This window comes from Doryrhamphus excisus, chromosome 10 (assembly GCF_030265055.1).
Source record: "Doryrhamphus excisus isolate RoL2022-K1 chromosome 10, RoL_Dexc_1.0, whole genome shotgun sequence".
Lineage (NCBI taxonomy): Eukaryota > Metazoa > Chordata > Actinopteri > Syngnathiformes > Syngnathidae > Doryrhamphus > Doryrhamphus excisus.
The window spans coordinates 14,249,434-14,264,536 of record NC_080475.1 but is presented as its reverse complement, the minus strand read 5'-3'; the positions used below and the strand labels follow the sequence as shown (position 1 = coordinate 14,264,536).

Here is a 15,103-nt window from a genome sequence, read left to right as displayed (position 1 = left end):
TCGGTGTGTTCTTCTTCGTGGTGTTTTTCTTCTTCTGTTGTTTATTGGCGGTTGGCAAGCAGCTTTCGTGTGCATTACCGCCATCTGTGGAACAGAATCTAAACCCTTCTATACTTTATTCATAAGTCCAGTTTTATTAAAAAAGACGATACATATCTATATAAAACATGTGCCGAGCTTAATTAGAAAATATTAGCAAGATTGAACTTTATCTTTTCCTGTTCCCGGGTGCGTTCTTTCAGCGAATGCTGAGATATGACGTAACACACAGCTCCAGACATTCTTTGATTTAAAAAAAATGGAGGCGAGCAATCGGCACTGGACTGCTGCGGAAAGTTTGTTTTTGATTCAAACTAAATTTCAAGACTGGATGAACGAAAAACTGGCAATACGGAGTTATTCCAACAAGTGAAAAAAAAAACTTGAGGAAGTCGGTATCACGTGATGTTGGTGTTACTGCGTATGCCCCATTGACTATTCTGGTTGATTATAGCGGCGCATGTAGACAAGAGATTGGAATATTCCTTTCCATGGATACCATTGCTTTCGGAAAGGTCATTCGGAAAGATTCCATTCGGAAAGAGAAAAACTCCTCATGTAAACGTGGCTAGTGTTACAACACAACTGCATGATTTGCACTTTGGGACCGAAATAAGGTTCCAAAGTGAGCAAAGTATCATATGTTCATTTTTATCCAGATTTGCACTAAAATGGTCAAAATTGCATTGAATGTATTTTGGTTATTATGGTTAAGTTTTATGGAAATTCAAAGAAATTAACCGGTGCTCAATACCAATACTCAGGGGGCTTTGTCCCAAGTAGCTCAGTATTAACCACATATACTATATTTTTGTTTTTTTTTTATTTTTTTTTACTTCAATCATAGTTGAAGCTATCTGGTTTGATCAATCATTGATGATCCCAGGTGTCCTGAGACCTCAGGGGGCATCCTAATTTGCTAGTCAGTCACACACACACACACACACACACACACACACACACACACACTTTCTGTGTCCTAACCCCTCCTTGTGTGTCAAGATCAGCGTTAAACCATATTGCTCTCCTCAATTTCCCTCTCTTGCCTTGGCTCGTTCTTATCTCTGCTCTCTGCTCTCTGCTCTCTTCCACCCGCCCCCCCACACTGGACGAGGGGAGCAGTGGCCTCATTTAAAAAAGCAATGGGGTTCCCTAAGCCATTAGCCGTATTAGTGTTGGGCCCATGCCTGTGCCCCCTTCTTCGACAAAGACATCTTAACGCTTCCTGGAGCAGTTTGGTTGGCATTTTTCAGGCCTGACTGATTTTTTTTTTTTTTACTCTCAGAGACGCTGCTGGTGGTGGCAGTGGGGTTGTCTGATAATACAGCTGTTGTTTGTGAATTACTGAATTAATGATATCAATATGAAATCAGCATTTAACACACATACTTTTATTACTTATTTTGTGGTTTGTAGTGTTACACAAAGCTTGATCAAGTGATACAGCAATACAGCAATTATTGCAGTCTATTGATTCCAGACATGTCCTTGATACAAGAAATACATACATGTATCATTATTAGAGCCCTCAGACATGAAATAACACCCCCATAGTCACCTTTTACATTTATATTACCCATTATAGTAGATGTGTTCAGTGATTGTCGGTTATTTTCTCTTGAAAGTATCATGGTCGGCGACTGCAGCAGTGACATTGGCGAGCAGATTGATTTTTTTTTTTTTTATGACGTGTAAATGAAAAGTGTTGTCTTTGTGATTAATGACATCTGCAATCCTCTGCCTGTCTCCCCGAGGATTTTATCCGGTGCTTAACCCTTTAGCAATAACGCCTTTGTCCCCAGATCACAATAACACACCTCCTGAGCTTTAACACAAGCCAAGCTCTGCTCATCAATCATCTTTGATTTTCTGCCAGCGATTCAGATAGTGAGGCAACGGTGACTACACTGTGTATGTGTGTGTGTGTTCACTACACAGTGACGAGAAGATGGAGAGAGCACAGTCTATTAAGCATTTGACAATTGAAGACCTCCCACTTGAAAACAACCTGCTCAGATTGTCCGCCCTCTTCCAGGCCAGGTTGGAGATTGTGTGGGTGGCGGGGTGTGGAAGGCGTGTCTCCGGGGGTGTTCATTTTCTTACTAATGAAGCTGTCCGTCACACAGCTTGTTGACAGAAGGCCAGGATACAAACATAATATGGCAAACCGGATCGGCCTGATTTTGTCGTGGAAGGCCGATATTACCTGATGTTCAAAAGATCCTGAAGATTGGATCGGGAAATCCCTAATTAGTTTATGGTAAGGTAAATATGGTGTTATAAAAAATATGACATTTTGTTGCGAGGAGCACATGTATTTCTGTGTACCGTTTTAGTCTAATGTAAATAACAAATATGATATATTATATAATGACCACACAAGGTATAAACCAATAGGCAAATCCCCTTCAGTGCTCTAACACGAACAAAGATAGGTGAATTAGGAATGCCTGTCGCTGGTTCCTTTTTGAAGGATTATGCCTGCATGGGTGCCCTGGCTTCAGATGAAACACGTCTGGCATGAAACACGTCTGCAGTCTTAGCATGTGTACACACCGCCAGTTAGCTATTAAGACCCAAGTGTTTGATTTTGTTTTTCTGGTCTCTGGTGCAACATTTGACTGCCGTACTCCAAAACTGAAGGAAGCTGCTGACAACGCAGATGGTTTTAGGTTTAAGAGTGACCACCCTGTTTGTTGCCTCAAACAGCTAAAATAATGCATGAGGCTAAAAATAACAAATTACCTAAAAATGTCATCCAATACTTCTCTACAAGAGAGGATAAATATGATCTCAGGGAAGAACTACATTTGAAACACTTATATGCTAGGACTACGTTAAAAAGCCATAGCATTTCATTATGTGGAATCAAACTATGGAATGGATTGAGTAAGGAAGTCAAACAATGCACAACGATGAGCCAATTCAAGAAACAATACAAGCAGTTGATGTTTGCTAAATACAAGGATGAAGAGTCTTGAACCAGTCATGATGTGCTATATATATCTCTATATTGACACTTACTATGGTACACATTATGTCATTGTATGGTTATATCGCCTCGTACTTCGGTACGTGACAAAAAATTAAATAAAAGGAAAAAAAAAATTAACTATATTAGGAAAGCAGGAAGTGAACAAATGTAACAGTTACTGATTGTAAAAGTACCAGATCGAAGGGTTGGATTTAATAAACTTTGCTTCTTCCTACTCCTTTTGGACATGTGGAACTGTGAACTGATTATGGGATGCACTCAATAATCTGATGCATGTTCAAATGAAATAAAACCATTACCCTTGGAGGTTCTAATACAAACACTATTCCCACATTATTATTTTATTTCTCCCCAGACTATCTACGCTGTCTGCCCTCGTCAAATTGCCATTGGGGTTAAAAGTTCAGCCTCCAGCTCCCAGATTTGCTCACAGCCCAGATTGGCACTCCTGAGTTATAAATAAATAAAGCAAAACAGAGAGCAAAATGCACCCCATGAGCATGTGATGTATGTATATGTCATCGCTATGTCACAGAGACATTTTATATGTATTTAAAGATTTTTATGGTTTGTTTATAAAGCAACACCAATTAGCTCAATGAAAAAATTTGTTTGATGGACTTGTCATGTTCAGGGGTAGGGGGTGGAGCCTAACCCAACTGACTTACTGTAGACATTGTGGACTTGTTGCCTGCCAATAATTGATTCCAATGACAGCTGCCCAGACACCCATCACAAGACGCCACAGAGACTCCCATCTCCAGTTAAATTTTTAGAAAATGCTTGGTATCCAGATGGACGACCCAGAGCAGCATGAGAGGTGTGAGCCAGAGGGGAACGAAGGACTGGCTCTACTTGACATGTTTTCGGTCAAAGGTTTGCCAGAGGTCATGGGCTGTGAAAAGTGTTCATGAATAAAACACAATTTAGAGTCTCAGAATTTCTCCACTGAATTAGATGAGGATTCTTCCAACTGTTTGCGGTGGTATTGAGATTAGTCATAGGAATGATTAAACTAGAGATTGGACAGAGAAGAGAAGACCTGGCATATTAGCAATAATACATTAGTTGTGTGTCACTAGCCTCGTGGCGAGATATGGGACCTTTTTCATTGCAGCATCTGGAATTTAATCAACTTGCAGAAAACCAGGCTTCATGCTTCCCAGAGCCCATAAACCATAAAATTAACTGACTGTATTATATTGTAAAAAGTAAGTAGCATCTTAGCCTTTGGGGACATGTGTGTTTGGTTGACCACAGACAGCGTGACAAGCTGATTAAAATGCCCACAGACCGGCAGAGCAAAACCTCCGCTCTGCATACGCTCAACCCAGGCAGGTTGTCAGGACAACGAAAGGACGACAAAGAGCTCTCTCAGACAATTGAGAGCAGTGAAAGAGGCGGCCACGAGTGTGTGTGTGTGTGTGTGTTTGTGAGTGAGAGAGTGACTTGGAGTGATGTTGTCTGTACAAGTAGTAGGTGGTAATGTATGCAGACTGTCCTCCAACAAATGAGTGGGCCAGGCTGTCTCTACTGCCACCTCCTTAGCATTCTGCCATACAATGACCCTACCAGCGTCTCCTCAATGACGTCATGCTTCATCTGAGCATATGGCCAGAATGAATGGAAAAGCCCAAACTAACCTCGGAGAATAAAAATGAAAAAACACAAGGAAAAAAATAATCTAACATTTATATTGCCACACAACATAAATATAAAACAGATGTTTACCACTGTCGACAAAAATAAAGTAAAATCACTCACTGAATAAAGGAACATAATGAGACACCAAGTAAGAACCAAAAACAAATCATACACTTCAGAAGTTAATTGTTTAGATGCTCACTTTCTGACCTTTTTTTTAAAAAAAATTAAATTGTTTTGACTTTTGAAGCAAATTTTGTTTGTTTGAAGGTTTAACTTCTCAGTCAAACACAATACAGCTGATCTACAAACTGATTTTTTTGGCACATGTTTTGCGGTGTCTTCTCTTGAGTCCATTAAATTTCCCTTTTAAATATAACTGAAGTTAAATGAGCAGATTTTCAAAAGACGTTTTCTTAAGATGAAGTGTTCTGGCACCTCCCAAGGGAGTGTCTTTTGTATTCCTTTCTGCCTCACAAGGTAAGGCCCCGTTCAGAAACCGCCTTTTAATGAGACCATAGAACCAGCTGAAAAACAGAGAACTTGACAACTCTGTCGCAACGCAGAAATAACTTGTGGGGAAAAATATAATCCATGTCTTGATGGACTTTTTTAAACACTTTTTCTTTTTTATTATTGGTACCCCTTCTGTGGTGGCATCAAAAATAATTGTGCTCGTTTTTCGACCCTTTGTGTATTGAGTTGTGGACTCCTACCGAGCAGCTATACACAATAACCCACACAGAAAACTTTCTAGATTTTCCAGCTGTATTTCCTAGGATTTATGCTTCCCGTCAGAACGGTATGTTTTAATTTATTCCACCCACATCTCGCTTCTGGGCATGCCCATTTTCTAATTTAGTGGCATATGGAGTTGATGATAAATTCTTTGGAGTCTTTGTAGAGCTAATTGAAAAGTGAGCTCAGGGCAAGCTGGATGTGTGGCGTTGCCTCCTGCTCAAGGAGGAGCACTCATTGTCGGACACACTTTGTCAGAGCTGCTGTTAGTGCCATGGAGCTCAGAAGGGTGCCTCGTTTAAAAACTGCATAGAATCTTTGCACAACATCAGTAGTGTAAATGTGATCATTACACAGTTTTTGCAGGACTACCAGACATCGGTGAGCCTTGTGGTTCTCTCCACCTCTGTGGACGCACATTAATGCATCTTTCCAGTGTGAAAATGCCATTGATGGAGAAAAATATTTTTTTGTTGCTGGGAATCACCAAATACAATAACTTCTGCCTGGGCGTGTTTTGTAAACAGAGAAGCAGAGCTTGCGGGAAGGCGGAGCGCCTACAGCCACGCCCAAAAGGAACCCTCTTCTCTGTGACATCACAAAACACCAGTTTTGAGTTTTGAGCCTTTCCACAGCTCACATGTTATTCTAAGTGTCCTAATTTAACGTCACCCTTGGGTGTCAAAGCCATTTGCTTGCCTCCTGTTAAGTTAACTTCGGGCATCAGCTGCCTTTGTCAGTCACTGTGAACCCCCTTTTCACCCTTTGTCTTTGATGCTGGAGCTGTTTACCTGACAGCTTATGACAACCTTCATTTGTAGTATATATATACATAAAGGTGAAGATTTATTTTTGTTCTTTGCCTCAGAAGGCATCAGATGGTCTAGGTGGTTGTATTGGCTGTTTGCAAAGAGGTAATACCTTAATTATTTTCTGTCATGCTCCTACTGGAGGACAGAAATGTTTTTGTGCCCCTTCAATTTGAAATACTATTGATAATATCTATTTATACATATGTAGTCCAAACGAAAAACAGCGAATTGCAACAAAATGGAGAGTAGTGAATGAATAAAACGCTGTCATTGTGTGTTTAAGACCCTCAAACAATGCACAACGATGAGCAAATTCAAGAAACAATACAAGCAGTTGATGTTTGCTAAATACAAGGATGAAGAGTCTTGAACCAGTCATGATGTCAGAATCAGAATCAGAAAAGGGTTTATTGCCAGGTATGATCAAACACATACTCGGAATTTGTTTTGGTACAGTAGGTGCAGACACATCTATTAAAAAAGAATGAAAAATACAAAATACACAGAATAACCGTATAAATATATGTACACAGTCTGTTTTTTGTTTGTTATTCCGGATGTGCTATACATATCACTATATTGACAGTTACTATGGGACCCATTATGTCATTGTATGGTCATATCACCTTGTACTTCGGTACGGGACAAAAAAAAAAAACCCAAACAAACAAAAAAAAACATGAATTATATTAGGAAAGCAGGAAGTGAACAAATGTAACAGTTACTGATTGTAAAAGTACCAGATGGAGGGGTAGGATTTAATAAGCCTTGCTTCTTCCTACTCCTTTTAGACATGTGGAACTGTGAACTGATTATGTGATGCATTCAATTGTAATCTGATGCATGTTCAAATAAAATAAAAACCATTACCATAATCATTACCGTTGTGTTGAATGCAGATCCGTTGCAAGCAGCTCGGCTTAACACCTGTTTTTTTCTCTGAGAGAGACTTGGGGTGAAAAGATCCTGCCATAAATCGGCCTCAGTGAGTGTGTACGCGCAAACCTGTGTGTTTATGCCACTGCATTTATGTAGATGTGTGCGTCGGCTTGAATTGCGAGGAAGTGGCTTTGATCCCGTGTCCGCTCAGGCCGAGCTCTAGGCCAGAGAGCAGTGAAAGGGACACTATTCCCTCCAGCGGCTGCAGTACAGAGAGGCCCTTCAGCCTACCGGAGGGGCCTGCAGACAGGCCCCCTCTGTATGTGCATGTGAACTGAGGGCAGAGAGATGACCATTGACTGTAAAGAAGGTGACGGATATGGACCGGAGCCAAGCATGCCTACATCAGCCTTTCATAATGTTAGCGCTTTCACTGATCCAACCATCTCCACATGCACACACACAAACACACACTTTGTGTAAATACCTGTACAGAAATGGAAGTAAAAGTGAGTTAAACTTCATCTTATGAAGTTTGTGCTTGCATTCACAGCTTGGAAGATGAGTTGAGATGGGTCTTGGTGAAGTTCCCTTCACTTGAGCTCAAATATAAATGCAACACAGACCAAACACATGGACTAGTCTAGGAAAGACTGCCTACCATTTCCAAGTAAATTGTACAAAACAGCTTTCTTGATATTTTTGCTTGCGGGAGTAGTGTGCTAGAAACGATATTGTCCAGCTTCTCTTCATCCACTGACAGTTGCCAGATACAGTAGCAGAGTGTGTGCCTGCTGTGATGTCACAGCGAGCCAGGAGCCAAGCAGTGATTGTCTCCTTCCTATTTGGTAAAGTCTTTGTGCCGGTCAGTGGGTGTTTTTAAATGTCTTGGATTTTACGAGTCCAGCCATATTGCTTGTGATTTGCATTTCATTGTGCTTTTAAATTCTTTCATTAGCTAGGCTCTTTAAACTTTATGTGCCCTTCAAGTACAACTGTTAAAACAAATCTATTTAACGGAGCATTGGCTTTTGATCATAGCAGGCTGACAGTGGAGATGGAATGATATCAGGTTTAGCAGATGGTCAGAAATGATATATGGAAATGCTTTTTCATTTCGGTTTTGACTGTCTTGAAGCAATGGCTGTTGGCAAGCAATGGTGTTTTACTCTGGTCAGGTCTTTCAAACTTGGCCCTTTACGGCTGCAGGCCATATCCCGTACCACTCAACACAGATAGCTCAGCCTTTACAGTTGTTGTTTCCTCCAGTTCTAGTTTGATTTACTGTGTGTCTAAAACATCTTGGCCTGTTAATACGATTCACAGTGTTCTTCCTTGTCAATTAAACATCAAAAAGAGAGACGTGGAACCATGTTAATTCTCCGTTGATCTCAGCCAGTCAGTCTCAGTGTGAGGCCCAGGGTCAGACCTGAGTCAAGCCAGCAGAACACAACAGAAACAAGGGCTGTGCTCCATGGCTCCAGTCCAAGTGTCTGTTGCTGCATCGCTACTGCTGACCTCTACATATTTTATGGGGTCTTAGTCATTCAGTGGGCTGTCACGGCTCATTAGCGGCCTTTAGTGATGAACTTGCACAGTAGAAACGGTGACGGATTTATGAATGTGAACAGAATGTGTGACAGGATAAGATTTTGTTGTCTAAAAGATCACAGATGACTTCGGTGTTATGGACGCCTATGAATACATGTGCGAAAACACAAATCATAAGTTATACAGTACTTCTGTAGTCATTCATGTAACTATAATGCTGTATGAAAGGTTATTGTAATGTTCCGCGTATCCTATTATGCAGCATACCAGAAACAACTGATGATCTTTGGTGATTAGAGAGAAACTGCCCACTTGATCTTCTGAAGCGAGGCTGTGGTATTTGTATTGTTAGCTTTCATTAGCTGAAATCCAGTCTTTGGCTTTAACTTTTTACAAGAATTGTTTGATATTTGCATATACGTACATTTGCTGTATGCATTTTTAAGCTCTAATGAGCAGCCTAAAGTGAACGCTTCTTATTCTGCTCATGAATAAGTGAAGACCCACCCCCTTAACAGACAACACAGTACGGAAAATGCAGCTGCTCCTGGATGGCCTCCGGTCATGTCCTCCTGTAGACACCCGGGGTCACCTCCTCCCTATGAAAACCTTCTCCGCTTTGTTCTTATTGTTGCCTCGCAAAGTAGATGGCTCGGCAGACTTGCCAAAAATAATGACAGGCAATGGTGTACAAATACGTGTTATATGCAGAATTTATCCCCCTTGCTGTCATTATGTTGAGTACTGGTCCATAAATAACACTTGGCAGTGCTGCATTTCAATTAAAGTAATGATCCCAGTAAGTGTGTGTCTCTAACGGCATGGTGTTCATGGGTTCCACCGTAACGTTTCCTCAGTGAGATCAACAAAAGAGCTGAGGAACCTGGTCAATAATTTAACACAAATGGGAATGCTCTCACTGTCCATAAGGTACTCTCTCTGAAATGTTGAGTGATGGCTGTTCGGATGGGAAAACAAGTTACTTTGAATGCTGAAGCTTTAAAGATCAGTGGTCCCTAGTCAAAACTAACTGTAAGTAATCGGATCAGAGATCGTGACACATGGAGATGAATGATGTGCTACTCTGGTTGTTATGAAGGTTGCCTCTGTTAATGTCTAAAGAATGTTTTCTTCTGGTTTATTCTGACAGAAACAGAGAAGAAATGGGATATGATTAGGTGTTGGAAATCTTCAGCTTAACAAAGCTCATCAATGGTAAGGCTGGTAATGTATCCTCATGTTTAATTAATGTTTATTACCACCACCATCTGTTTTTTCTTTGTTTTACATCCATTGTTATAACAATCATCAGACGGCTTGTCACAGTTGGTTTTGGTTTTATTTAATTTGAACATGCATCAGATTACAATTGAATGCATCACATAATCAGTTCACAGTTCCACATGCCCAAAAGGAGTAGGAAGAAGCAAAGCTTATTAAATCTTACCCCTCCATCTGGTACTTTTACAATCAGTAACTGTTACATTTGTTCACTTCCTGCTTTCCTAATATAGTTTTTATATATTTTTTTTATTTTTTGTCACATACCAAAGTACGAGGTGATATGACCATCCAATGACATAATGGGTACCATAGTAAGTGTCAATATAGTGATATATATAGCACATCATGACTGGTTCAAGACTCTTCATCCTAGTATTTAGCAAACCTCAACTGCTTGCAGATCTTGAACCAGTTGCTATCTGCTGTTTTCAGATACATTATAGATGAGCTACATTGCCGTGACGATCGTTTATTGTCGTCTTTTTCTTTTTTTTTGACACACGATAACCAGCACAGAAAGCTTTCTAGATCTTCCAGAATCTGCAACTGTTCGGATTTTGTACTGTTTTAATTTATTCCACTCACAGCAAAGAAAATCTACTTCCAAGTGGGCCGGAAACAAATAAATAATATGAAATAGGGTTAAGTAATATGGAGCTTAGCATATATCACGATATGACATATGTCTGACACCCCTGATCTACAGTATATGAAGTAGGTTGTGGACTATCCTCCTCATGTGTAACTTAACTGCAGTTTTCCTTCACAGAATATCTGCCATGCTACATGGGAAGGCTCGAAACTCCTCCCTACTCTTGTTCCTTATCATCGACATCATCCTTGCCTTCGTCCATGCTCACTCCTACCCCAGTTTTTCCCGTGACGACACAGAATTCCAGCACCTGGTCCTTCACCCGGACCCTTCCATCGGCAAAGTGTACGTTGGTGCCAAGGACCACATCTTCCAGCTGGATGGATTAGATGGACTACGTCTAGAGCAAGAGGAGAAGACTGGTCCCGTGAGTGACAGCAAAGACTGCATTCCTCCCGTCACTAAGTCCAACTGCCCCCAGGCTAGAAGAACCAATAACCATAACAAATTACTGCTGGTGGATCCCGTTGCTTTAGAGTTGATCACCTGCGGCAGTGTTTACCAAGGAACCTGCCAGAAACGGAGTCTGGCGTCGATCAATGAGGTTCTTTTCTCAACCGAGAGGCCGGTGGACACACAGTACGTGGCAGCAAATGATCCATCAGTATCAACCGTGGGGCTTGTGGTGGGGCTTCCGGATGGGCAAAGGACTGTGATGTACGTGGGAAGGGGTTACACTGCCAGCCAGCCACCCATTTCCACCAGACACCTTTCTTTTGAGCCGTTCTTTTCCTATGAGGAGACAGCCAAGCTTGCTGTAGCCGGGCGTCTGTCGGAGTACGACCACCACTTTGTGACCACATTCACACGGCGGAGTTATGTCTACTTCTTGTTTTACCGGCGAGACATCAAGTCATCATCCAGGGAGTACCAGACCTATGCTGCTAGAGTTTGCCTTGATGACACTTCTTACTATTCCTATGTGGAAGTACCGCTTGTTTGTAGATCCTCATCCTCTAGAGTGTACAACCTACTCCAAGCAGCTCAGGTATTTATATCCCTGTGCTTTTAAACATTATTAGTTTGGAACAAAGATTTACTTAAATGTTCTGTAACAGGTGGGCCACGGAAGAGACAGGGATGGTGAGGACCTGATGGGGGTCTTCTCCACCCGTGTCAGCTCGGCAAACCAAAATCCCTTGGATGGCTCCGCTTTGTGTGTCTTTTCTTTGGATGAACTTGACAAACATATTGACACAACACGAGACCTGTGTTACACCCGAGATGGGATGGCGCAGCATGGAGGAGAAGTGTCCTACATAGAATATGAGGTCAAGTCAAGCTGTGCCAATTTACCCACGGTACGTACACAGCATCATTCTTCCATCTTTAATCTCACCACAAAAGAATTGCACACTACGCTGTATTTCGTTGTATGTGCTTGTAACGGCCTGGGTACTTGCTAATAACCTAAAGCAAGTCATCACCATAAATCATTCCCTGCTGATGCAGATTGAGTCACTTGGTTTCAGTGGTCAGAGAGAAGGTAAACATTATAAAAAGTCCAGCCAAGAACACAAAAGCATGCCAGCATTAGCGAGATTAAATTGCATCAGGCTATGCAAGGAAATGCTTCTTGTAATGAGGCCACAGGACTGTAAAATCCCAGATGCCCCTGAAGTAGCTTTGCCCAGCTGCAAGCATCCAGTTGACCTCCTTTGCTGTCCATAGACACATCTTTGCCAAGCATAAGCATCATTTAATGGAATGGTGACAGAGTTAAGAATTTGATTGTGTGAATGCATCTAAGGCAAATGGAGGGCAGTAAATGCAAGCAACCAAGGTGCTCAATAAGTTTGATGTCTAAAGAAAGAGTGGAGGCTACTTTTACTACCCCCAGCTATTTTATCAAGGGTGAAAATTTGTCAACCCCCCCCCCACTCCCACCACTCCATTGCTTGTGCTATTACTTTTCTGACAAACAGTAGTACACACATTTACAGTATGTATGTCTTCCTAAGATATTTTGAGTAATCAATATGTCATTTAGTCATTATTCCTGTTATTCTTATAATTATTCACCAGCATTGAAACACGAGTTCAAAACATCCACCTATCCAAATCTTGTTGATAAGGTCTGAGGTGCTATAATAGAAAATAATTATAGGTTATCACATGGTTTGTCTGGTATCAGGCCAGGTATCATGCCCCCAAGTGTCAGTATCAGCCCGAGACCGAAGGTCGAGGCCTGATACTAGACAAACCATATGATGATCTTATTATCATGAGCTTATTATCATGTACTATTTAATCAAAAGACCATTTTGTTTCCAGAAAATGTTCAGTTTATCACATGTATTATATCTAAACAGTGTAAACACAATAATTGCAAAAATATTTCAACAATAATATTTTATCAACAGTCTTATCTCATCAATGTCTGACAATTAAAGTTCCATTAATCAAGTTTGGGTTTTTTGGTGACTGGAGAAGCACTAGGAATATTTATAGTTACAGTGACAAAACAAACGTTGTGTGTTCACGCTCGTGCGCTGTTCTCTGATTGGTTGTTTCACGGGCACGATACCAGAGCAGCGCGCTCTTAGTGGACAGCTACGGGGGCTGATACTGGACATGGTTAAACTCTATATTTTATCAGTATCACTGCCTAGGCTTTGACACAGTATAATTTCGGCCTTTTCCCGTATCATTCATGGGCGGTTTCTAGGGTACAGGGCCAATTAATACTGTAGTATGTGATAAGTACCAAATATCAACCCTACCATGGTCATGTCAATGTTGCAGAACACCCTACAAGCATATCCCTGTGGCTCCGATCACACCCCGAGTCCAATGGCAAGCCGGGTCCCTCTAGAAGCCAAGACTGTGTGGCAGACCTTGTCCACCCACCTCACTGCTGTGGCTGTCAACGTCCGTGAAGACCACAGCATTGCTTTCCTGGGAGACTCCAAAGGGACCCTGCACAAGGTGCTACTCTGGACTTCCCTTTCTTGCCATCTACCTAGGAAATTCTACTAATTCCTTCCTACTTACCGGTACTTTGACAGGTACATAGGCTGAGGATAGCAACATAATCATGTGTTTTTATTTCTTGCACAGCAGTATGTGATTCTTAGCCACTTCGATGTGATGCATCTAATATTATTAGTTTTCCAAAGGTGGATGATGGGCAGCCAACTCTGCGGCTGCGTATCACCACCTCTAGAGCACCATCGACATCCATCTGATAAGGATTCAAATAAGACTGTATTTAATAAATAACGATGATATCCATATTTTAAAACATGCATGAATACCTCCAAACCACCAAGCACTACAAAGCTGCTTCCATTGCCATTATGCACTGAGTGGAGTGCATCCTCATAATGGAGAGTCTGACTCTTCCGGGCCGAGAGAGGCATCTCTTAATCTCATAAACATGAGGTAACTTGAGAGTTTTGAAGTGCTTGAGCATCACTTCAAATCAGAGGTGTCCTCTTGTGCTTCATATTGGATTTGGCAGGGTGTTAATCACATCCATGGCCACTTCTACTGCGATCCTGCATGAGAGTGATTGGATTTGGGTTTGAGTTGTATGTTGAGGAGGATGCCCATTTTATTAATTATTTTCTTTCATCATGTATAAACCGACCTATTTTCCCATTTAATTGTCCCCCTTAACTACCGAGCTACAGTACTGTTTCTGGTTTGTATCATTATCCTCTAATGGCCTTCCTCAGGTATATCTGGGTCAAGATGGCCAAGTGGAGGTGTATGCCAACGCAACCATCCAGCCTAACTCCCCCATTAACAGTGACCTACTCCTGGACCAGAAGGGCACACATATCTACATTATGACCAAAACGACTGTAAGTACTTGGAGGATAAGTATACACTTTTATGACCAGTAGAAAAGATTATATTCGATATAGATCAAAAATGTGCATTATGCCACTACTAGTTTCTATCATACACTTGGTGTGACATGAGTATTATGCATTTTGTTCCCTTGGATCCATATCTGGAGCTATATGGAATAAAATTCTGAAGCCAAGATCACTCATTAGTTTTACAGGTGATGAAATACTTTGCGAATGCATTTTTGGTGTATTCCTTTGTCCTTTCAACCTCCTCCCTCAGATGTCTCTATACACAGCTTGGCATTCGTCGGTCAAATCACTGATTGATTGTCACAATTGTCCACGTCTTGAGAGTTCATCAAGCTGTGTCTCTTATAAATCAAAAAAACATAAAGGAACACGAGGCAATGAGCAGAAAGGCAGAATGAGAGCAGCTGGCCATGGAGGTCAAAGGTCACTCACCTTCTGTGTTGGGGTATAACAATCAGCAAGAGGTGTGGGGTCAGACACAACAATGGTATTGATCAGAGAAAGTGGGATCTATTGTTTTGGCACACTCCTGACAGAGAGGCTGATATATGGGCAAGTGTTATTCATGCATTGGCTCCTTTATCTCACTTTAATGCCAGATTATTTCAAATATTTGTGCTTCTCATAACAATTTTATAAATTATATGCTGTACAGATCCAGCAATTGGACAAACCTAGC

General features: G+C 41.2%; 1 protein-coding gene across 3 annotated transcripts in view; it reads left to right on the top strand.

Moving 5' to 3' along the window:
* Nucleotides 1–15,103, top strand: part of LOC131137212 (plexin-B1-like) — a 43,640-nt gene that overhangs the window by 10,453 nt on the left and 18,084 nt on the right. For 2 of the 3 annotated variants that reach the window (XM_058084893.1, XM_058084890.1), the window contains exons 2-6: nt 9,809–9,873; nt 10,712–11,582; nt 11,653–11,895; nt 13,340–13,522; nt 14,275–14,403. In XM_058084893.1, coding sequence (XP_057940876.1) covers nt 10,722–11,582; nt 11,653–11,895; nt 13,340–13,522; nt 14,275–14,403 — 1,416 coding nt within the window. In that variant the 5' untranslated portion in view covers nt 9,809–9,873; nt 10,712–10,721. Of the gene's footprint in view, nt 1–9,808; nt 9,874–10,698; nt 11,583–11,652; nt 11,896–13,339; nt 13,523–14,274; nt 14,404–15,103 lie in introns of all 3 variants that reach the window. The other variant, XM_058084891.1, reaches the window with a different exon arrangement.